The following is a 22,558-nucleotide window of genomic DNA, read 5'->3' as shown; positions in this document are numbered from 1 at the left end:
ACATTATTCCCCTACATCAAAAAACATACATAACATAAACATAAAACAAAACATTATTCCCCTACATCAAAAAACATACATAACACAAACATAAAACAAAACACATGCTTGCTCTTATCTCAAAAGGTGAGCCAGGAGTGAGCGAAAAAACCTCTTTGGAGTCAGATTTGAGGGAAAATTCTCACTCTGCCCGCGTTTATAGCGCGACAGTGAAAGCAATGTCACCAGGGTCACCAAAACATACAGCATAAACATACTAAAGGTATAGTAAACATAATAAACAAACAAAAACACACAAAAAAAAACAGTTGCAGGGCATAAGAAAACTAGCTGTCCCTACGACCACCACCAATGGTGATTACGCTGCATGGTTTGAATCCACTGTGGCAACGGGGCTCTGATGTGACGGCCTGCACGCAGGGATCTCCAAATGTCTTTGTGGCAATAAGCGTGAAAAGCTCGAGTAATGGGAACAACCGCATCCGAATCACCCCCTGCCCATGAGTCCATGAAAGTGGGTGGTCTTTGCATATCCTGTAGACCTTGTTGCACATCTTTGGTGTGCGATGTCCAGAGTTTATATCCACAAAAGAATACCGTACAGTACTGCCGTACGGCAGCCTGCCGTACATGGCGGGAAATAATATACGCATGTGCGCGTCCACGTCCACGTCCATACGTCGAGGCCACACAGAAGGAACGCCGTATCTCGTATGTGTGTACCCGCAAAAGCAATCCCCTGTCCAGAGAATAATCATTCTCATGGCACGAATGAACCCACAGTCCTTCAGGGAGGACTAGATCTGCATGTGCAAGGATAAGTGATACGGGGCGTGTGTCCTCAAGCAACGTGAACCAAGTGTCAGCCGTCGGTGGGGAAGGGTATGTCAGCCAGGTCCGATGTGGTGATACACCCAGGTTGAAGTCCCTCCAGATGAAGTCAGACAGGTCTACCTCGTTGTCCAGTACGATGCACGTATAGCAGTAACCGGGAGCGTCGTCGAGTCGACAAGCGATACCCCGCGGGCTCGCCTCTAACCGGGCACACGTGAGGGGACGCTGGACTTGTCTCTGATTACTCCGCGGGTTCGACATAGCCTGCAACAAATCTTCACATACAATATAGAAAACAGGCAATAGACCAGTAGACACAGATACCAACACATTACTTAAGCATATGTACAGCAAAGCTTGTGTGTATACAGTCTGAATTCAGTCACAATTAGGGCCACCACCAATAATGATTGTGGTGTCTCGCGTACACCCAACGTGGCAATGGCGCTTTAATCCGCCGTTTATTATTCAGTGAATACCAAATGTCAGAGAACGCTTGGGAGTAACATGTTCTTGGAAGGATTACTACTACTTCTGAGTCTCTACGTGTTTGTAGGCACTGAGCCAGCCAAGCTGGCTGCGGGTGTAGACGCGCTAGGGCTGCTTGTGCCCCACTAGTGTGAGTAGTCCACAGTTGATAACCACAAAAGAAAAGAGAGTAATACTGCTGGACAACGTGCTGCTGCACATAGCGTGATATGAGGTACGCATGCTTAGTTTTAGGGCCATACAGTGATGCAACGGAAATGCACCGGCGGAGTTCATAGGCGTGAACCCGCAGGATGAGTCTATCCATAAGCTGGTAGTCCATGTCAGGTTGATGCATGACCACCCATGACGCTTCTTCGAGCATGATGTCTGCATGTGAGAGTATCAGTGGGATAGGCCGTGAGTCCTCCTCCAGGGTAATCCACTGACTGTGCGATCCAAGGGGGGGATACGATCGCCAAGTCCGCTGGGGCTCCTTTTCAAGCCTAAGATATAACCACCACCGGTATGCCGAAAGGGATACTTCCCTACCTAACCTTCTACAAGACGAGCAACAGGCCAGGCGTGGGGCGTTATCGTCATTATATCTATGAAAGCGGTACACCAGACCCTCAGAATCAGGTTCAAGGCAGGCACACGTCTGATGTCGTTGCACTGGCTGGCGGCGCTGGGGACGCCGGGATGGGATGCACTCCATAAGTCTGTACACAACACTTACAAAAACACACACACACACACACACGGGATACAGACAAACATGGACATACACCAATATGTTACAGTCCTGTATATGTGCAGCTAGTTCCAGTCCGAATCACTAATGTTCTTGTCCAGCAGCGGGAATGAGTCTGGATCCATTTCCATCATCTGCATCTGCATATATTGTCCAAAGAGAGAGTGGACTGTTTTGTCAATCAACGCGCGTAGAAGAGGTATTCCGCAGCACGCAACACAGGCTATGACTACTAATACTGTAAAAATTGTCATGCCTACACGCATTAATCCTGCCATCCAATCTCCCGAAAGTAACCACTTATACCAGGTTGGATCCGGTGCGCCCGAGTTCCGGACCATCTGGTCTCGGGCTGCTTTCATCTGGGTAAGCAATGTGGTTAGTGGTCCTGTAGGGCCCGTATGTAGGGGGATGACGGCACAACAGTCAGTGCCGATCATTTCACACACTCCCTGTTCTGGCCCTCGCATTTGATCTATAGCAAAGCGGTTCTCCACTGTCATCAGCGTGGTGGCATGTAATTGTTCTGAGATGAGTCCTAAGGCCGCAATTGTATGATTGATAAAGCGCTGCTGATTATACCATATGTAGTTTATCCATTTCATATTTCTGTGTACTTGCACGTGCGGTAACAAAACGGTCCATGCCATCGAGGTTGCATCGGATAGGGCTCTATGCTCCTCTGGAACACCCACAGGCTCTCCTCTCCAGTCAATGTAAATATCAGGGTCTGCTGACCAGGCAGGAAGCGCGGACGCATTACTGGGTCGCAGATATTTTGAGATATCACGTATAGATCGTGAGTTATGGATGTGTGCTTGCGTTAAGAGTTGGTCTAGGAGGGAGTTATTTAAGGCCATCACTGTAAGATGTCCCTCTAGCACAACTGGAGCACACAGTCCATGCCACATTCGAGGAAGGGTCTGAAGCGCCGTGCTCTCGCCACAGTACCAGAAGATGTCTGCCAGTGGCAATGTGCCAAATCTCAGACTAGGGACGGTCATTAGACCTGGAACGGACTTTTCACATCCGTATTCTGTCGTCTTACAATGTGGAAGCACATTCACTATAGGGTGATGAGCATCTAATATTCCCATGCAGGCAGTTTTAGGAATAAATCCGACATACACTGATCCCCTGGACTTAATACATAGTGGAAATTTCTGGTTAGGCCGCATCTGAACGGACATATCTGTAGGAATTGGCGAGGCTACCGGCTGATACGCACATGATCTACTTATGTTGCCCATCCATTTCGGCCCATGGGTTCTGGCTGCTGACCCCAGCAGGCACAGTGCAGGACACAAATATGTATCGTTATATGGAGATTTATCACACTCATCCACACCTCTAGTAGGCATTACATAGGGAGTTTGATTAGACCGGTCATGGCATACTACACAGGTACTGTTTGCAGCAACCTGGTGAGCAGTTTCTGTCAGCCACTGTCGATAGAGGTTTCCCTCGATGCCGTCAGCTGTGGTATTGTATTGGTTAATACTGTTCACTTTAACGTAATTCTGAAGTGTCCCGTACTCCCCCCGTACCCTGGAGTGGCGTGTTTCGCATTTACTATTGCCTGAACCGCCACATTTAGCCCAAAAATCAATACCTGCCTGACAAAACTGAAAGCCAGGACTCCAGGCTGGGACGTAGACATAGACTTCATATGTTTCAAGGAATAACGTTTTCTGCAATGAGGATGGATAAACTGAGTCCGCGTGGAGACTGTAATACCATAAGGCATGGATTAACTTACAATGTCCGCCGTCGTCACCTCTGGCAGGTTGGCCACTGATAACAATGCTAGTTGTTGGATCTGGGGTTGCCTCTCCTGGTCGCTTAATTCGAATCTCTAGGGTCAGGGTGTAGTGTGATGATGACTGGTTTTTCGCCCACTGTATCGGGTCTGATACTACTGCCGAAAAGGGACCAGTGTAGTCAAAAGAATACATCATGAAGTACCATGTGTCATTCCCTATTTTCCTGCGGTTGCTAGCATGGGTGAATAATCCTAGAGCACACTTTATGTGACTTTCAATAGCTGTCTCGGCTGATGTCCTGTCAACTCCCGCTATTATGGGATAGGAGCTTTTCCCCTGAAAAACTGTGCGTCCCCCTATAGTGGCGGAACCTGTGCCTATACTACGTCTGAGCCGTGAGCCTGATTCGGAGGTGTGATAGGGCAATGAGTCATTATGAGTGTCATTATGTAGGGTATAGGTACGAATTTTAACTGTAAAAATTCCTACTGCGATTGCTAGATTCAGAAGTATGCTTATTACACATGCCATATAAAAGATTTGTACAGTTAGTCTGTCTTTATATTGTTTATGAGTTCCATCGAGTTTATCTAGTGGTTTCTCGTCTGTGTTCTCTTTTTGGGGAGTGGCTAGTTGAGCCATGATTCACAAACGATTTGTTATAACTTTAGGTCTCCAACAATATCTAATCTAAATATCTAATCCCTCGCTGAGCTTGTGTAACCTCCTGGATTATCCTCAACAATGTCACCTACAGGGGCAGGGATTGATGTCTCAACGTTCCCTGGCAGGTGGATTTGCTGTGTGCGTGCTCTAGCTTTGGCCCGTGTTCCAGCGGCCGGGCCTGTCACTAGGTCAGGACCATAGGGATCACTATAATCCTGGTCCTCAGAATACGAAATCCTGTAGTCTTTTTCTTTCCTTTTGTCGGCGGGTGACTGACCTGCCCGCTGTTGTCCTGCCTCAGACGTGGAGGGCTGTTTCCCGGTTCTTTGTTCTATGGCGTGTGGCTGTTCTTGGGGCTGCGCCCTCGTCTTTGAGGTTGAAGATTCTTCCCCAGTGTTTGCTACAGCTGTCGCACGACAACAATGATTAAGGTGGTACCAGTATTCCTTACCTTCGACCTTGACTGCCGTGGGGGTAGCTAACACCACTTTAAAGGGTCCTTCTCTTCTTGGCTGTCTCCAATGTTTTCTCTTGAATGTTCTGATGTACACGTAGTCTCCTGGCTCTACCTGGTTACGTGGTTCCTCCACTTCTGTGCCATGCGTAGCCGGACTCACCTGCGAACACAAGAGTCTATGGATATGGGTTAAATGCTTCACATAGCTTGACATTTCACCTTCCATCTGTTCAAGTGATGGGCCCTTATAGGGTCCTCGCGTAAAAGCCACGGGCATCGGCCTGCCTGTTACCATTTCATGCGGTGTCAAGTGCGTTGTACGATTTGTCTGTGAACGCATTTTCATCAGAGCCAGTGGCAAAGCCTGTACCCAATTCAGGCTTGTGCTGGCGCATATCTTTGCAATTTTCTCTTTTAGCACACCGTTGGCTCTTTCTACTCTTCCCTGTGAGCTTGGGTGATAGACACATCCCATCTTATGATTAATGCACAACGCTTGTGCAATGGATTCAACTACTTTATTCACAAAATGAGGTCCATTATCTGAACTCAACTGATCTGGAATACCAAACCTTGGGATTACTTCTCTACACAAGAATTTTGCCACTGTCTTAGCATCATTCCTGGCACAGGCCACTGCTTCTACCCATCTACTAAACATGTCAATCACTACCAAAATGTATCGCTTTCCCTCTGCCTTTTCTGCCATGTCCACAAAATCCATCATTAAGTGTCGAAACGGCCCTCGAGGTTCTGGAATGTGTCCTATTGGGGCCGTGAAACCCTTTCTGACATTTCTTTTAGCACAGAGCTCACATGTTCTTAGTGTTTTATCTACGTAGCTGGCTAGGTACGGAGACCACCAGTTTTTCCTGACAGTGTCTAATATCACCCTTCTGTTACAGTGATCTATCCCGTGGGCTTCCTTTATCAGCATTGGTAAAAGGGCTGTGGGTGCCACCCACAACCCCTCTCCGCTTCTCCATACTTCTGTCTCTTTGTCCTGGAATGCGCCTCGTTTTCTCCACTGTTCTACTTCTTCCGGATTGGCTGTGTTTTGTGCATCCCTCACATCTTCCATTGACATCTCTCCTGGACCTGCATCTGGCTCTTCTCCCTGCATGAGTGCCATTATGCATCCATCCCCTACTGCTGCCTTTTTAGCTGCTTCATCAGCTGCAGTGTTTCCTTTTGTTATTGTTGTTCCATCTGTTCTGTGAGCTCTGCACTTCACAATAGCTAATTTTTTAGGCATCTGTATCGCTGCCAGCAGTTCTGCTATGGCTGGTCCATGGGAGATAGTTGAACCATCAGCCCTCAGGAACCCTCGTTGTGCCCAGATTGGTCCAAAAACGTGGCATACCCCATACGCATATGCTGAGTCAGTGTATATTGTACACATTCTCCCTGCTCCTAGTTTACAAGCTGCTGTCAATGCTTTTATCTCTGCCAATTGAGCTGAGCATGGTTGTGGGACAGTCACTCCGCTTATTGTTTGATATACATTCTTCATGAGGTCATATTCTACTACTGCATAACCCGCTTTGTTTCCCTCATTGGTACGATAACATGATCCATCCACGAAGAAAGTTTGTTGTGCCCCTAGAAGAGGTTGGGACTCTAAATCTGGTCGTGCTTTCAGGAACTTTTCAGATTCTTCTGTACAATTGTGTGGAGTCCCTTCACTCGGCAGCACCATCCTTTCGGCCGGGTTAACTGTGTTGCATCTTTCAATTGTCAATTCCGGTGCTGACAGTATCACATCATAACCTGTGCGCCTCGCATTGGTTATTACAAACGCTTGACTTGTCAATAATGCATGCAGTGCATGTGATGTATACAGGGTCACGGGGTGACCCATTGTGATGGTAGAAGCCTTTTGATATGCAAATGCTGCTGCTGATAGAGCACGATAACATGGCGGTATGCCCTTCTCAACGTTGTCCAATGCTGTGCTGAAGTAGGCAATAGGTTGTTTTCCTACCCCTTGCTGTTGCTGCATTAGTACTGCCGATGCAAAGCCCTGTCTTTCTGACACGTATAGGTGAAATGGTTTGCTGTAATCCGGACTAGCCAGTGCTGGGGCTGAGGCTAGTGTGCCCTTCAACATCTCGAAGGCTGCTGATGCTTCTGGTGTCCATGTCAGCTGTGTGTTGGGCTTAGCCTGATCAGCAGCTTTTATCATATTTCTAAGTGGTTGTACTTTTAAGGCAAATTCGCATATCCATGGTCTGCTAAATCCTGCCATGCCCAGGAATGACAACATCTGGCGCACGGTTTGAGGTCGTGGTGCATCCCGTATAGCTTGTACATGAGCCGGCAATATTCTTCGTGTTGTTCCTTCTAGAACTCGTCCTAGATATTCCACCTTTCTCTGGCAGAATTGTAGCTTCTCTTTACTGACCTTGTGCCCATTGGTTGCTAGGGCCTTCAGTACTGTTATAGAATCCTGCACACATTGCTCTTTTGATTGGCTACAAATCAGGAGGTCGTCCACGTATTGGACCATCCGGCTTTCCAGTTGTAAATTCACCAGATCTCTGGTCAGTACTTGGTTGAATATTGATGGACTTTCGCAATAGCCTTGGGGCAGCCTCGTATAAGTATACTGTTGCCCACGATACGTAAATGCAAACAAGTGCTGAGAGTCCGGGTGCAATGGGATACTAAAAAATGCTGAACATAGATCGATTACTGTGTACCATTTCGTTCCCTCTGGAATATTTGATAACAAAGTGTGTGGATCTGGGACTATTGGGGTCTCTGCCACCACTATCTGATTGACTGGTCTCAAATCGTGGACCAGTCTCCATTTATCTGATTTGGGCTTTCTGACCGGAAAAATTGGAGTATTGCACTGACTCCTAGTGGGGATTAAAACCCCTGCTTCTAATAACCCTTTAATAGTTGGCCCTATCCCTTCTTCCGCTTCTTTGGATAATGGATATTGTCTTTGATAGGGTAGTGGAGCGTTAGGTCTGATTTGTATTTTCGCTAATCCTGCTGATTTGACTAGTCCTACATCTGTTGCATGTTTAGTCCATAATTGCTCTGGGACTTCACTTAGTGATTCTTCTACTTCCTTCTCTGTCAGCTCTTCTTCGTCTTCTACTTGAGACATCTGTACCTCCACTTCTACTCTCACCTGTAGTTTTGTCTGCTGACTAACTAGCATGGTGGTGGCTACTACTTGCTCTGTCCCCTTATAATCTATCTTTAGGAACGTTTTGTCTTCCGACACACATACCCTAGAATATCTTGTCGGGTTCCATTTCTCTACCCTCCCTGCTTCTCTCATCATGGGCCCTAAGTCTTTTGATTCATACCCTTGCCCGATCATCAGGGAGATGTGGGAGACTGCGTCTCCAACTTGATACCATTCTTGAATCAGTTCAGGGAGTACAGCATATGTAGCTACTCCTTGCCGACCAAGGATTATGCTGTGCGTGCTGATGTGATATTTTCTTCCTTCTAGTCGTTCTTCCCATAATGATGCATATTCTTCATCTTTTCCCCCTTCATCATATTTCAGGGTACAATGCCATGGTCCCTGGCCTCACGGCAGTCTGGACGTATGTAGTTTAGCCATGGTTTCCATTCTGAGTATTCTTGCCATATGTTTGATGTATCTTTGTCCTTGATTTCCATCCAATACACCTTGTCCAGTTCTGTCATTTCTTCTTCTTGGCTTACTACTAGGTATTGTTGAGCTAACATTTCTGGGAGTGTTATCCACACTCCTGTTGGGCCACAGTGTATTTTAGCTCCTAGTTTGCAAAGCACATCTCTCCCAAGAAGATTAGCTGGAGTGTCTGGGGAGTAAAGTAAGGGTGCTTGCACTACTATTCCTTCTATAGTAATCCATTGCGGCTCAGTGAATCGTAGAGTCTGAGTTTTTCCTGAGAAGCCCACTGTTTTTATTGCTCTACGCGTGAGGGGAAGCTTTGTGCCTTCTTTCCCAATGCTTGTAAATGTTGCTCCTGTGTCAATCAGGAATGGGGCCTGCACTTCATTTCCGATTCCCACCATAATTGTTGGTTCCTGTGCAGGGTGCAGTGAGGTGGTACACTGCACCAGCTCCCCCTCTGGCTTCTCTGGGCCTCTTCACATTCCTCCAGGAGTTGGGCCCGATGGGCCCCCTCCAGGTGGTGCTGGGGCTCGTCCTTGAAATCCTGGGCCCAGCCATTGGCCTGCCCAATTCCCAGCTCCTTGTGGTGTTGCTGCGAGTGCATGCTGCATTCCCGACTGCCCTGCTCCTTGTTGAAGCATTGGAGCAGGCATCTGTGTCTGTCCTTGGTTTCCCATGGCCCCTCCTAGTGCCCCATATTGTAGGTAGGGACAGTCTTGTTTCAGGTGACTTGGGTGATTGCAATTCCAGCAGGTTCTTCTCTCTTGTCCTCCTGTTCTCCAGGCCGGTCTTTGTGGAGGTTGTCTTCCCTGTCCTCCTCTTCCCCGACCTCTGGGTGGTCCCCATCCACGCTGTTGGGGTGCATACTGAGGATTCATGGGATAACTCATTGGGTGTTGCATTGGGTATTGCATCATGGTTGGAGGCAGTGGCTGTGACTGAGTCACCATCACTTGTGGTACTCCTCCAATTGGAGGTGGCGCGGCTTCAGCAGCGGTCGGAGCCACCATGACTGCCGCCTGTTTTGAGGCATAGACTTTATCTTCCTTCTTTTTCTTTTCATGGCTTTCTTGTTTATTTCTTGCTAGTTCTCCCAGCTGCGCCTTGTGCAATTGTACTACTAAATCTTCTGCAGCCTTTTTCTCCTCCTTCTTCCTTTTTCTGTGTAACTCTGTATAGTGTATTACATTCGCTTCAAAGGTGGCCCATGGCATGGTGTTTAGACCCACCACTGTTTCCAGTTGGTCTTGGACTTCCTCAGGGAGTGCCCTTTTTAACATGAGTTTAAACAGTGTCTCACTTGCGGGTGTCTCATCCCATGCTGCTCCCATCTCCTCTCTCCAGGACTCCTGGAGTTTCAGTATAATTCGGCCACCCCTTCTCCATCTTCCAGCTTTATTTTTTCCACTTTTCCTGGGTCTGCCTTGGTTGGGTAGGCCGTCCTTAACTGATCCCACAGGTCATTCCTGTATGGGCCGAAGGTTATTCCATCTCCCCTTGGATCATCTGCCTCTCTTCCTAATCCAGCAAGGTGGAATATTTCCATCATTTTTGCTTTTCCTATGGTTTGGCATAGGATTGCCTTCAAATCTCCCAGAGCCAAACTTTGTCCAGTTGTTTGTTCCTCAAACTTTGTGATCCACCTTTGTGCTCCTTCGCACACACTTGGCAGTCTTTTTACCAATCCAGTCACATCCATAAATGTCCATGGCACATAATGCATTTGCTTTCCTTTAACTATCAGGGGGAGCTGTGTTGCTCTTGGTGCTTCTGTCTCCTCCTCTTCTTCACTGGAACTCTCACTTTCGGGGGTCACCTGCTGCGTCTCCCCACCTCTCCCTCTTTCCGTCTGGGATCGGGTCTGCATGTGTCTGTTTCTTTGGATGTCGCCCCATTTTTGTTTGTCTAACTTCTTCCGTGTCTTTCTTGTTCTTTGGAGAATTTTAAATTGTTTCTCCGCTCGTTTCTGTTCCTCCTCCAAGTATTTATATTCCAATTCCAATTCCTCCACTTTCATTTCTAGTCGTGATGCTTGACCTCGTAACTCCTCCATCGTCACATCTGTTTTTGGCTTCGTTCCAGAGCTTCCCTTATTGCTCTTTCCTGCTCTTCGTTCTGCCACACGCCTTCTGTTTCCAGGGGGGTCAGCTGCACTTCTCCCTGCAGTCTCACTCTTACTCCTCTTATATCGTGCGGGGGCTCCACATTCACTGGGGCCGCCCTTGAGCTTATGTCGTCATCACTCACCATTTCCATGGGGTGAGGGACTTTTGGTTACTCCGTCTTTTTATTCCCTCGCCGGGCATCTCTGTACCTTCCATCAGCTGTGGATGCCGTTGCCGCCCCTCCTCTGTCTTTCCACTGGGTGATAAATTCCCATCTGCCTTGGTCTGCTGTTTCTTTTCTTGCTCCTCCTGGACCGCTATGAGGGTCCTTTTTGTTGCACAGTCGTTTGGTTTGCTTAGGGACCCCTGGGCTTCGCTTAGGCTCTTATGATGTTCCACCTGCCCGGTCTTTATTAATCCTCTCCTTCCCGACTGGCAGACATCTTCCATTTGTGGCTCCATATGTTCCCCTGCCCAATGTGCTGTTGGTGTGCTGTGTCTTTTTAAACCTGGCGGGTGTGTGTATTCAGTCAACCACTCCATATTACGCTCCTCTGCTTGTTGCCTCGATAAGTGGGAGTCCCCTTCCTCCCATCGGGCATTAGCTTTCTCCACCTCCCTGTCCCAGTACAGGCGTCGGTATTCATCATCTTCCAGCGCTTCCTCTCTTCCTCCTGTAGCCCCTTCTGGGCATTCTGGGTATTTTCCTTCTTCTCCTCTTATACCGCCCTTTACCATGGGAGGGCAGCCTTCTTGCTCTTTTTCTACTGCTGTCGGCCGGATGACTCCTCTGACTTGCCCTCCTATGATCTCCAGTTCTATTTCTTGTGTTTCACTCGCCTTCCCCGTATTTATTACGGGATATATGCCATGATGGTTGGGCTTATATTGTTGATTGTAAGGTGGGGGCTGTAGCTGTTCCCCCCATTCATCTGATGGTGGGGCTGTAGCCTTCTCTTTTCCCTGTTCTTTGCTTGGTTCCGCTTTTAGCTTCTCTTCCCTTCTTCTCTTTCCTTCCTCTTCAAACCACTCCACTATCTCCCATTTCTTCATAGTTTTCTCGATACTCTCTTTTTTTGCTTCCCCCCAACATTCTATCCTTTCCTTCATCTTCTTACATTTCCCTTCATCGAATGTTCCACCTTCGGGCCACTGCAATTCTCCCCTTGTCCGGTCTTGCCATTTTTTCATGTACTTCTTAATTTCTTTTTCAGCCTTCTTGTGCTTTATTATTATAATTGTAGCTGGAGTTATTAAGTTCTTCCCTCTGTCCATCATGCACTCCGGTCTCACCATTGTGGCTCTATCACGTGGTTCTGTAACTATTGTAGTTGGACGTTTTTATTCTTTTTCTGGTAATCGGGGTTGCTGGGGGGTTCTAGTCTGGCTCTCAAAAAACAAAGCAGATAAAAAATCAGAGTATAAGTCCAATAAGTATAACTCTATGAAATTCAAATAAAACTGAAAATTAAACTTGATTAAAATCAACCAACTACACATTCATATAATTGTATATTCAACCAAGCATTAACCTATTCAAATAGTTAACTCACTAATAAATCAAACAAGATCAAATAAACCCTCCATCGATCAATCAATCAATCAAACCAGTTTAACCACTTAGATAAATAATCAAATCAAACTGTTGAGTTGAGTTGTAAACGTTGTTACATTGTCAAAACAGGAGAAAGAAAAACAAAAAACTAACAAATAAAAGTGAACAGAATAAACCATTTAAATTTAAATTGTTGTTAACTTGTCGGTAATCTTGGGTCTCATCTAACGACCCACTTATAACATAATGTATACACAGTTAGATAATGCTCCAAGTTTTCAGCTTCTAAAACCTCTAACACTCAGAAGAGAGAGAGAGAGAGAGAGAGAAAACAACAATCTCATTGGAACCAAAACAACCTCTCTGTGTGTGCTACAAATGTCAGGGTGATCCTAGGCCTCACTGGCACAAAGTTACAGAAGCTAAAATGCTTTCTGTAAAAAAACCCAAAAAACAAAAACACTACATTAGGCCATTAGGTTATTCATGTAATTATAAATCATATTGGAGTTTATGTCAGTCCCGGTCTGAATTAAAACCACTATGTATCTATGTATGTATGAATGACTATGCATATGTGTGGACCCAGGAACACTAGCTGATTGTATAGATTTTCAGCTTATGGAATCCATATAACCAACAACAACAAAAATAAAACAAAGGTTAATAATAAAACAAATACAAAAATAAAGATAAAACAAAATGACCTACACCTGGTTTAACACTACTAACCTTAAAACTTTCCCCCAACACAAAATTTAATTTTCTATGAAGTCAACACAAATGGCCCTAGACTTGTCTAAATTCTTTAACAAAATTAAAATGATTTATTATATGAATGTTTTCCCATTCAGCATTAGTATCTGCTCACGAAAAGAGAAAAGACTCAGAAAAGCTGTTCTGTGTGTTCAGCTTTGGAATGTAAGTCATAACAATCAATCTTGTTTTCACAGTGTTCTTCAGTAGCGGGCACACCTGGCCCCTTGCCAGATGGCCCTTATCGCTCCTCGTTAAAATCGTCTCCTTATTGGCTAAATTTTATTATTGGGGACGTCAGAGTCTCGCTCTTTGTTACTGGCTGGCCCAACTGCCAACCAAATACCGGTTACCGGGTATTGGCTTCTAAGCTTGTCTATCTCTGCTCTACGAGGCACTATTGGCTCATGTAAAGCTGGACTACAAACATGACACCGAATTTGTAGTTCATCACTAGGAAGCGAGAGTCGGAAAAAATGGACGGGAGCAAACTCCGTGCACAGTCCTCGAGAAAAAGAAGAAGAGAGAAAAAAAAAAAAAAAATCACCGCAAAGCGAGCACAGCAATTCGGATTAAAATGCTACTTGTTGGACCCTTGGGGGTATGTGGAAAACATTTATTGAAAACTAAACTATGACGTGAAGTGAATCAGATGAATCAGGTGAATCCCATCCTCACTTAGTGTGTCTGTCTCATACAGTTCTCTGTTATAATGGACTGCTTGTGTAACTTAAATAAATGTTATGTTCTGCTTGTGCGACTTAGGCCTCTAGGTTGCAACTCATTTTATAAGATCTTATAAGTGCCATAAAACACTTCACAATTGCTTGTTTATACTTTATCACACATCAAACTGAATCGTCATTCAGTTTGACAATACACAAATACACACGTGCACATAAACACATGAACAATTCATACACAATACACACCGTACACGTATCATTTATTATATACTTATATGGCGTACACTTATAATATTTTATATATGGCGTACACTTATTTATATACTTATGACCGTATATTATGACTGTGTACTTATGTGCCATTTATGGCTGTGTACTTATGTGCCGTATATTTATGATGATAACGTGCACGTATATAAACACTTATAACACTTATAAATACGGGGTACTTTACCGTACCCCAGGGGGGCCCCCCAGCCCTACCCTATCTAGGGCCAACGCGTTTCTTCCACCCTGCCCGTTCAGTCCCGGCTGTGAGTTATATACACACCGGCGGTACGCCACAGGAATTTTCAATCCTTAATACCACAAATATAAATAAGTAAAAATGTATACACCAGAATTCACTCATGAGTTTTTTTTCCTGTCACACACACACACACCCCTCACTCTGTCTCTCGCTCGCTCTTTCCGTGTGTGTGTCTCTCACGACAGAATGCACCCATGAGATTTTTGTTCTGCCACACCACACACCTCTCCCTCTTTCTCCGTGTGCGTGTCTCTCACGACAGAACTCACTCATGAGATTATGGCCTGTCACACACTCACACCTCTCTTCACTGTCTAAGTGTGTGTGTGCCTCTCACAAAGAATCCGCCCATGAGATTTTACCCTGCCACTCACACAGTCACAAATCAAAACAAAAACAACTTTATCTATTGCCCTTCTCATCCAGTTATTATACTGATTATACTGTATTTCACCCTTAAGAGTTCTTGACTTCAAGGGCAGCTGTCCGCCTCCCAGGGCCACCCCTCCCTTTTCAGGCCACAGATTCACTACACACAGACTTCGAATATAACAGGCGTCTGCTTACCTTCTTATTATGACGGCCTCTGTGACCCTTCAGAGAGAGTGGTCCTGGTCCCGGACACAGGTCAAGCTAGCCCCTTTGAAGTCCCATCTGGGGTGCCATTAGATATGTCGGAACTCAGAGCCGGTCTCCAAGTTGACACATCACAGGGTGTCCTCTTCTCTTAGGCTTTTAGCTAAATTTCACTGTTAACTCTATAATTACTACAAAAGAAACTGAGAAAACTCCTCAGGCCTGGATGAGAATGAGCAAACTTCTTTATTGTGGTCAATCAGCCAACAAATTGTAGTTGCCAAATTCAAAGTATCAAATTGCCAAATTTAATAGTAACAAATTATTGCCAAATTAAAAGTAACAAATTACCAAATTCAAAGTAACAAATTAAAACCCATAAGGGCATGTCATGCCAAATCAATCAAGAAAGAAACAAAACTCTCGCGGACGTCCTTGCGAAAATAAAAACAACCCCCCACTGGCCCCGCTCGCCCCCGGATATATATAATCCTAACACTCCTCGCCCCGCTTCGTTTCCCACTATTTTTTGGAGGTCCCAGGTGCCATATCACTGTCTTTCCCTCGGCAGTAACCCTTTCTCTACCTCTAGGTTTTCCTAAACTATATATCTTTTCGCCCGCGTGCCGTCTGAGCTTCCACCCCATGAGGATGAAAAATAAAAAACCCAGTACCCCCTATACACCCTACTGCCCAGGTATGAGGGGCCGGCCTCGGCCCGGAGGGTCGCAGATCCGGTAGACGAAACATACAGCGGCCTGAGCTTCAGCCTGCCACATGGGGACCGGAGCAGGCACCACTTATAACATAATGTATACACAGTTAGATAATGCTCCAAGTTTCAGCTTCTAAAACCTCTAACACTCAGAAGAGCGAGAGAGAGAGAGAAAACAACAATCTCATTGGAACCAAAACAACCTCTCTGTGTGTGCTACAAATGTCAGGGTGATCCTAGGCCTCACTGGCACAAAGTTACAGAAGCTAAAATGCTTTCTGTAAAAAAACCCAAAAAACAAAAACACTACATTAGGCCATTAGGTTATTAATGTAATTATAAATCATATTGGAGTTTATGTCAGTCCCGGTATGAATTAAAACCACTATGTATCTATGTATGTATGAATGACTATGCATATGTGTGGACCCAGGAACACTAGCTGATTGTATAGATTTTCAGCTTATGGAATCCATATAACCAAACAACAACAAAAATAAAACAAAGGTTAATAATAAAACAAATACAAAAAATAAAGATAAAACAAAATGACCTACACCTGGTTTAACACTACTAACCTTAAAACTTTCCCCCAACACAAAATTTAATTTTCTATGAAGTCAACACAAATGGCCCTAGACTTGTCTAAATTCTTTAACAAAATTAAAATGATTTATTATATGAATGTTTTCCCATTCAGCATTAGTATCTGCTCACGAAAAGAGAAAAGACTCAGAAAAGCTGTTCTGTGTGTTCAGCTTTGGAATGTAAGTCATAACAATCAATCTTGTTTTCACAGTGTTCTTCAGTAGCGGGCACACCTGGCCCCTTGCCAGATGGCCCTTATCGCTCCTCGTTAAAATCGTCTCCTTATTGGCTAAATTTTATTATTGGGGACGTCAGAGTCTCGCTCTTTGTTACTGGCTGGCCCAACTGCCAACCAAATACCGGTTACCGGGTATTGGCTTCTAAGCTTGTCTATCTCTGCTCTACGAGGCACTATTGGCTCATGTAAAGCTGGACTACAAACATGACACCGAATTTGTAGTTCATCACTAGGAAGCGAGAGTCGGAAAAAATGGACGGGAGCAAACTCCGTGCACAGTCCTCGAGAAAAAAAATCACCGCAAAGCGAGCACAGCAATTCGGATTAAAATGCTACTTGTTGGACCCTTGGGGGTATGTGGAAAACATTTATTGAAAACTAAACTATGACGTGAAGTGAATCAGATGAATCAGGTGAATCACATCCTCACTTAGTGTGTCTGTCTCATACAGTTCTCTGTTATAATGGACTGCTTGTGTAACTTAAATAAATGTTATGTTCTGCTTGTGCGACTTAGGCCTCTAGGTTGCAACTCATTTTATAAGATCTTATAAGTGCCATACAACACTTCACAATTGCTTGTTTATACTTTATCACACATCAAACTGAATCGTCATTCAGTTTGACAATACACAAATACACACGTGCACATAAACACATGAACAATTCATACACAATACACACCGTACACGTATCATTTATTATATACTTATATGGCGTACACTTATAATATTTTATATATGGCGTACACTTATTTATATACTTATGACCGTATATTTATGACTGTGTACTTATGTGCCATTTATGACTGTGTACTTATGTGCCGTATATTTATGATGATAACGTGCACGTATATAAACACTTATAACACTTATAAATACGGGGTACTTTACCGTACCCCAGGGGGCCCCCACCAGCCCTACCCTATCTAGGGCCAACGCGTTTTCTCCACCTGCCCGTTCAGTCCCGGCTGTGAGTTATATACACACCGGCGGTACGCCACAGGAATTTTCAATCCTTAATACCACAAATATAAATAAGTAAAAATGTATACACCAGAATTCACTCATGAGTTTTTTTCTGTCACACACACACACACCCCTCACTCTGTCTCTCGCTCGCTCTTTCCGTGTGTGTGTCTCTCACGACAGAATGCACCCATGAGATTTTTGTTCTGCCACACACACACACCTCTCCCTCTTTCTCCGTGTGCGTGTCTCTCACGACAGAACTCACTCATGAGATTATGCCTGTCACACACTCACACCTCTCTCACTGTCTAAGTGTGTGTGTGCCTCTCACAACAGAATCCGCCCATGAGATTTTACCCTGCCACTCACACAGTCACAAATCAAAACAAAAAACAACTTTATCTATTGCCCTTCTCATCCAGTTATTATACTGATTATACTGTATTTCACCCTTAAGAGTTCTTGACTTCAAGGGCAGCTGTCCGCCTCCCAGGGCCACCCCTCCCTTTTCAGGCCACAGATTCACTACACACAGACTTCGAATATAACAGGCGTCTGCTTACCTTATTATTATGGCCGGCCTCTGTGACCCTTCAGAGAGAGTGGTCCTGGTCCCGGACACAGGTCAAGCTAGCCCCTTTGAAGTCCCATCTGGGGTGCCATTAGATATGTCGGAACTCAGAGCCGGTCTCCAAGTCGACACATCACAGGGTGTCCTCTTCTCTTAGGCTTTTAGTTAAATTTCACTGTTAACTCTATAATTACTACAAAAGAAACTGAGAAAACTCCTCAGGCCTGGATGAGAATGAGCAAACTTCTTTATTGTGGTCAATCAGCCAACAAATTGTAGTTGCCAAATTCAAAGTATCAAATTGCCAAATTTAATAGTAACAAATTATTGCCAAATTAAAAGTAACAAATTACCAAATTCAAAGTAACAAATTAAAACCCATAAGGGCATGTCATGCCAAATCAATCAAGAAAGAAACAAAAACTCTCGCGACGTCCTTGCGAAAATAAAAACAACCCCCAACTGGCCCGCTCGCCCCGGATATATATATATCCTAACACTCCTCGCCCCCGCTTCGTTTCCCACTATTTTTTGGAGTCCCAGGTGCCATATCACCTGTTTTTATCGGCATTACCCACTATGTTCTCTAAACACCCGGACCCAATTTCCCCTGATTTCCCATTACCTTTCACCCATATGCCCATTTATGGATTTTCCTTCCCTTATTTCGCATAACTTTAGACTAAACACCTGGGCCTTCTTCAGTCTGCACAACATGTTTATGAGCACCAAATGCCCATTTATGGATTTTCCTTCCTTTAGTTCTCAGGGCCTAGGACTGTGGCCCCCTGTTTTTTTCCATTCTACCTAACATGTTTTCGCTATGGGCCAAGGTCTGAGACCCATGGTCTTCTTCATTTTCCATAACAATTCATGAGCTACGGTCTGGGAACAATGGTTTTTTCCATTCTACCTAACATGTTATCGCTATGGGCCAAGGTCTGAGAACCACTGTCTTTCCCATTTTTCATAACAAGTTTACATTTGTTATTACAAATGTGCACAAAAAGGGGCTCCATTCCCTCGTCAAAGTTACATTTGCCATTTGCTTCTGAGTCTTTTACGACAGACATCTGCCCTGAGGAGTAAACCTGCATTCAACTAAAATGAGTAAGTTTCCCTTTTGCTATCTTCTCCTGTATATGATGTTTTCTGATTATATTCACTCTATGAGTCTATTTTATGTCACATGATATTATGTAAAAAGGCTCTTACCTATTCGTCATTCTATAACATTACTATTGTTAAGCTATTGCTGCTGTAATATTGCTTGTGTACAAGTGGAGTTCTTTAACTTCTCAAGCCTGTTAATTGTTTATGATCTCAGCCTGTCTTTTTATCCCCTGGCTGGGCTTGCTAACATATACATATCTCAAGCTTCATTTCCTCTATCTCTACTAAGTCAGTTACTCTTTTCTCTCCTTAGATCCTTCACCTCCAGGTCGGTCAATTCAGCCTGGCTACACCCGCCGGGACCCTCGTCCTTCTCCCTATCCAAGACCTGCGCCTGCTGACCCCATGGCCGGCTATCGCCGCTTCCAACTGCGTCATATCATCTCTGAGCTCACTACGCTTCTGGAACAGCTCATTTCTCCTGAACTGCCTGCGCATGCTTATCTGCCATCCCCTATTATGAGAAATCCTCCTGTTCTCATGTCCTCCTCTCAAACCACTCTGGTAAACCTCGTGGACAGGGGATCTCAAACTGATGGCTGTCCTCATGCTCACCCTTGCACCCGTGAGCCTGGAACTCCCGGCTCCCCCCCTCCTTATGCCTATGTTCGTCCCCTCTCTCCCACCTTTCCATCTTCTCCCTCTGATTCTAACCCTGCGTCTCCAGATTACACTCCTGAATCTCCAGATTACACTCCTGGATCTCCAGATTACACTCCTACTACTCCCCTTTACTAAGGCCTAATAAAAACACCTTAATAATAATAATAAATCACCTTCTATCCACCCTCTGACTCAAGTGTGGTTATTTTATTCTCTAGTTATATATTACCTTAAGATTATTACAACATCTGGGGTTTATCCCCATGTGTCTTATGACTCCAATCATAATCGCCTTAAGGCATGTCTCTCTGTTTTTTACTGCTGGGTTCTGGGATTTTTCACAACAAGATAAAAACTCATCTTGTATTTCCTGTGTAACAGAGAGACCACAGGCAGTACTGAGTGTATCTCCACACAGCTGGCTGACTGAAGGAGACTCAGTGACTCTAAGCTGTGAGGTTACAAACTCCTCTACAGACTGGACATTCAGCTGGTACACAGTTGTTCCCTACAGAGACGGATTAACTGAAATAAAGAATAATCGTGGCTATATTGTGTATGTGGAGCTCCTCTCAGACAGCAGCAGAGGATCTGGAGGCAACTACACTCTCAGTCCTGCTGCTCTTAAACACACAGGAGTTTATATGTGCAGAGGAGAGAGAGGAGAACCAGCCCTTCACACACAGTACAGCAATCTACAGCCACTATGGATCACTGGTGAGGAAACTTAACTGTTATGTTGAATTGTAGAAGATAAAAGTGTAAATGTAACATCAGATTAATGCAGTATTTATTTAATCATGTGTATAATTAGGTTATAAAGTATGATTAGGTTATAAAGTATTTATTACAAAGAGTCCTAAGTGATTTTTCTTGTGTTCTCCTGTATTTCATGATGCCTCCTCTCTTTGATGATTGGCCATTTTTCTTGGTAACAGGAAAATAAAAAAATTTAAATTTACAAATATTTAAAAAAAAAAAAAAAAACATAATATTTATTTACATGGCTCTTTTCTGTATTTCAGTTGAATCTACTCCAGTCTCTCTGATCATCAATCCCAGCAGAACTCAACACTTTACTAATGACTCTCTCTCACTGAGCTGTGAGGACCAGAGTAAGTCTACTGGATGGACAGTGAGACGATACACACACAGTGAGAGAGTGTTAGATTGTTCACACTGGGGATCAGTTACAGGATCTACATGTACCATCAGCTTCCTCTCCACATCCTACACTGGAGTTTACTGGTGTGAGTCTGAATCTGGAGAAAACAGTAATCCTGTCAACATCACAGTGCATGGTGAGTCTTCATGTAGTGTGTTTAATGTTAAAGGAAAAGGGAAATGATTCATTACAGAATATTTAGAACTCTGAGATTTCATTTGGGAGAAACTGTTTATGAGGACAAAATAATTTTTTTAAGATTTAGATGAAACACCTCCAGACTCCATGGTTTTAGAGGGTTTGAAGTTATATAGAGATAAATTAGAGAACCTTTATTTATTATCTACAGACACATCATAGTGTGTGGATTTCCTTCTTAGTGATTTTCTGTGTTCTAGATGGTGATGTGATCCTGGAGAGTCCTGTCCATCCTGTGACTGAGGGACATCCTCTGACTCTACGCTGTTTATATCACAACCGAAATCCTTCAAACCTCCGAGCTGATTTCTATAAAGATGGATCAGTTCTCCAGAACCAGACTACAGGAGAGATGATCATCCAAACTGTCTCAAAGTCAGATGAAGGTTTCTACCACTGTGAACACCCAGAGAGAGGAGAGTCACTGAAAAGCTGGGTCTCAGTCAGACGTGAGAAATTATTAAAATATTCATTTATATACCACTTAATGTGTTAAATTCAGTAGCTTTTCACAGTGAACTCTATAGTGTCTATGTGCAATACAATATGCTATGAAACACGTGCACACAGTATAAAATTAATTTATTTGTACTACAGATTGAGCTAAAACATCTAAACAGTTCAGAATGAAATAAACATGATTATAATTATTCTTTTATTCTGCTTCATGTCCTTCAGGTGTAGAAGCTCCATTCTCAGTGCTCATGCTGATCTGTAGTGTGGTGACGGCCTCTCCGTATCTGCTGGTGACCATCATTCTGCTGCTCATATGTTACAGAGCTCGAGGTAAGAACTTTTTCAGTATATCTCTATATTTCACATAACGAGCATCATGACTTTATTAAGTGCAAGAATAATCTTTTGGCTCACTTCTTATTTTAAAGATTAAATAAGATTTTTTAAAGAAATTTTCTTGTTCTAAAAGTTTTTAGGATGAAATCAAATGCAGTTTGTTTTCCAAACATCTTGGTTTTCAATATCTTGGTTTTCAAACATCTGCAAAAAATAAAATGAAAGGAACTACTTTTTTTTTTCATTTCTTTAACAGATCACACTGATGAAGACAGAATTGAGAATGCAGTCATAGAGGCTTGAGCAAAATTCATCTATAAAAAGAAGATACATTTAGTATAATATATATTATTCCAGAATTTCTTTTTCTTTTTGGTTTTGTGCAGATTTTAATACAATACTGATTTCTCATTTAAATGTCCTGCTGTTATTTGCTCATCATATTATAGACACCCTCATTGTTGTGAATGGCTTTGTTTAGTTAATGTCTGCAAACCTCCTGATGAGGTGTAAATTACCGTGTGTGTACAGTAGTGTCCAAAAAGCCCTACAGCCAGCTTTTTTATGCAATATAAAAATGTTATCTGAAATATGGTGCTAATATTGTGTTTTGTGTCTTCACAGTATTAGTTCTACCACTGCTGCATTTGTACTGCTGTTTTTATTCTATTTGTTTGTGAGATTTCCTCTATATGAAATGTTTTGATCAATAAAATAAATCATTATCAATTCACCGCTGCGATATTGCTGTCTTTTCATTGTCACTC

The 22,558-nt window shown here is 43.8% G+C and overlaps 2 protein-coding genes across 3 annotated transcripts in view; both read left to right on the top strand.

Annotated features, from left to right (window-relative positions):
- The window catches only part of LOC113643290 (low affinity immunoglobulin gamma Fc region receptor III-like), a 546,637-nt gene that overhangs the window by 480,307 nt on the left and 43,772 nt on the right, over positions 1–22,558 (top strand). The gene's annotated exons all lie outside the window — the stretch shown is intronic.
- LOC125138517 (DNA-directed RNA polymerase II subunit RPB1-like) lies at positions 16,630–19,820 on the top strand. 2 transcript variants are annotated; one of them, XM_047799975.1, is made up of 2 exons: positions 16,630–16,731; positions 19,302–19,820. In XM_047799975.1, the coding sequence occupies exon 2, from the start codon at positions 19,379–19,381 to the stop codon at positions 19,769–19,771; it is 393 nt and encodes a 130-aa protein (XP_047655931.1). In that variant the 5' UTR covers positions 16,630–16,731; positions 19,302–19,378; the 3' UTR covers positions 19,772–19,820. The 2 variants fall into 2 exon arrangements, with proteins under 2 accessions (XP_047655931.1, XP_047655930.1); XM_047799974.1 differs by lacking the exon at positions 16,630–16,731 and adding an exon at positions 18,635–18,970 and having other exon boundaries at positions 19,287–19,820.

This window comes from Tachysurus fulvidraco, chromosome 1, assembly GCF_022655615.1.
Source record: "Tachysurus fulvidraco isolate hzauxx_2018 chromosome 1, HZAU_PFXX_2.0, whole genome shotgun sequence".
Lineage (NCBI taxonomy): Eukaryota > Metazoa > Chordata > Actinopteri > Siluriformes > Bagridae > Tachysurus > Tachysurus fulvidraco.
This window is presented reverse-complemented; position numbering and strand designations above follow the sequence as displayed.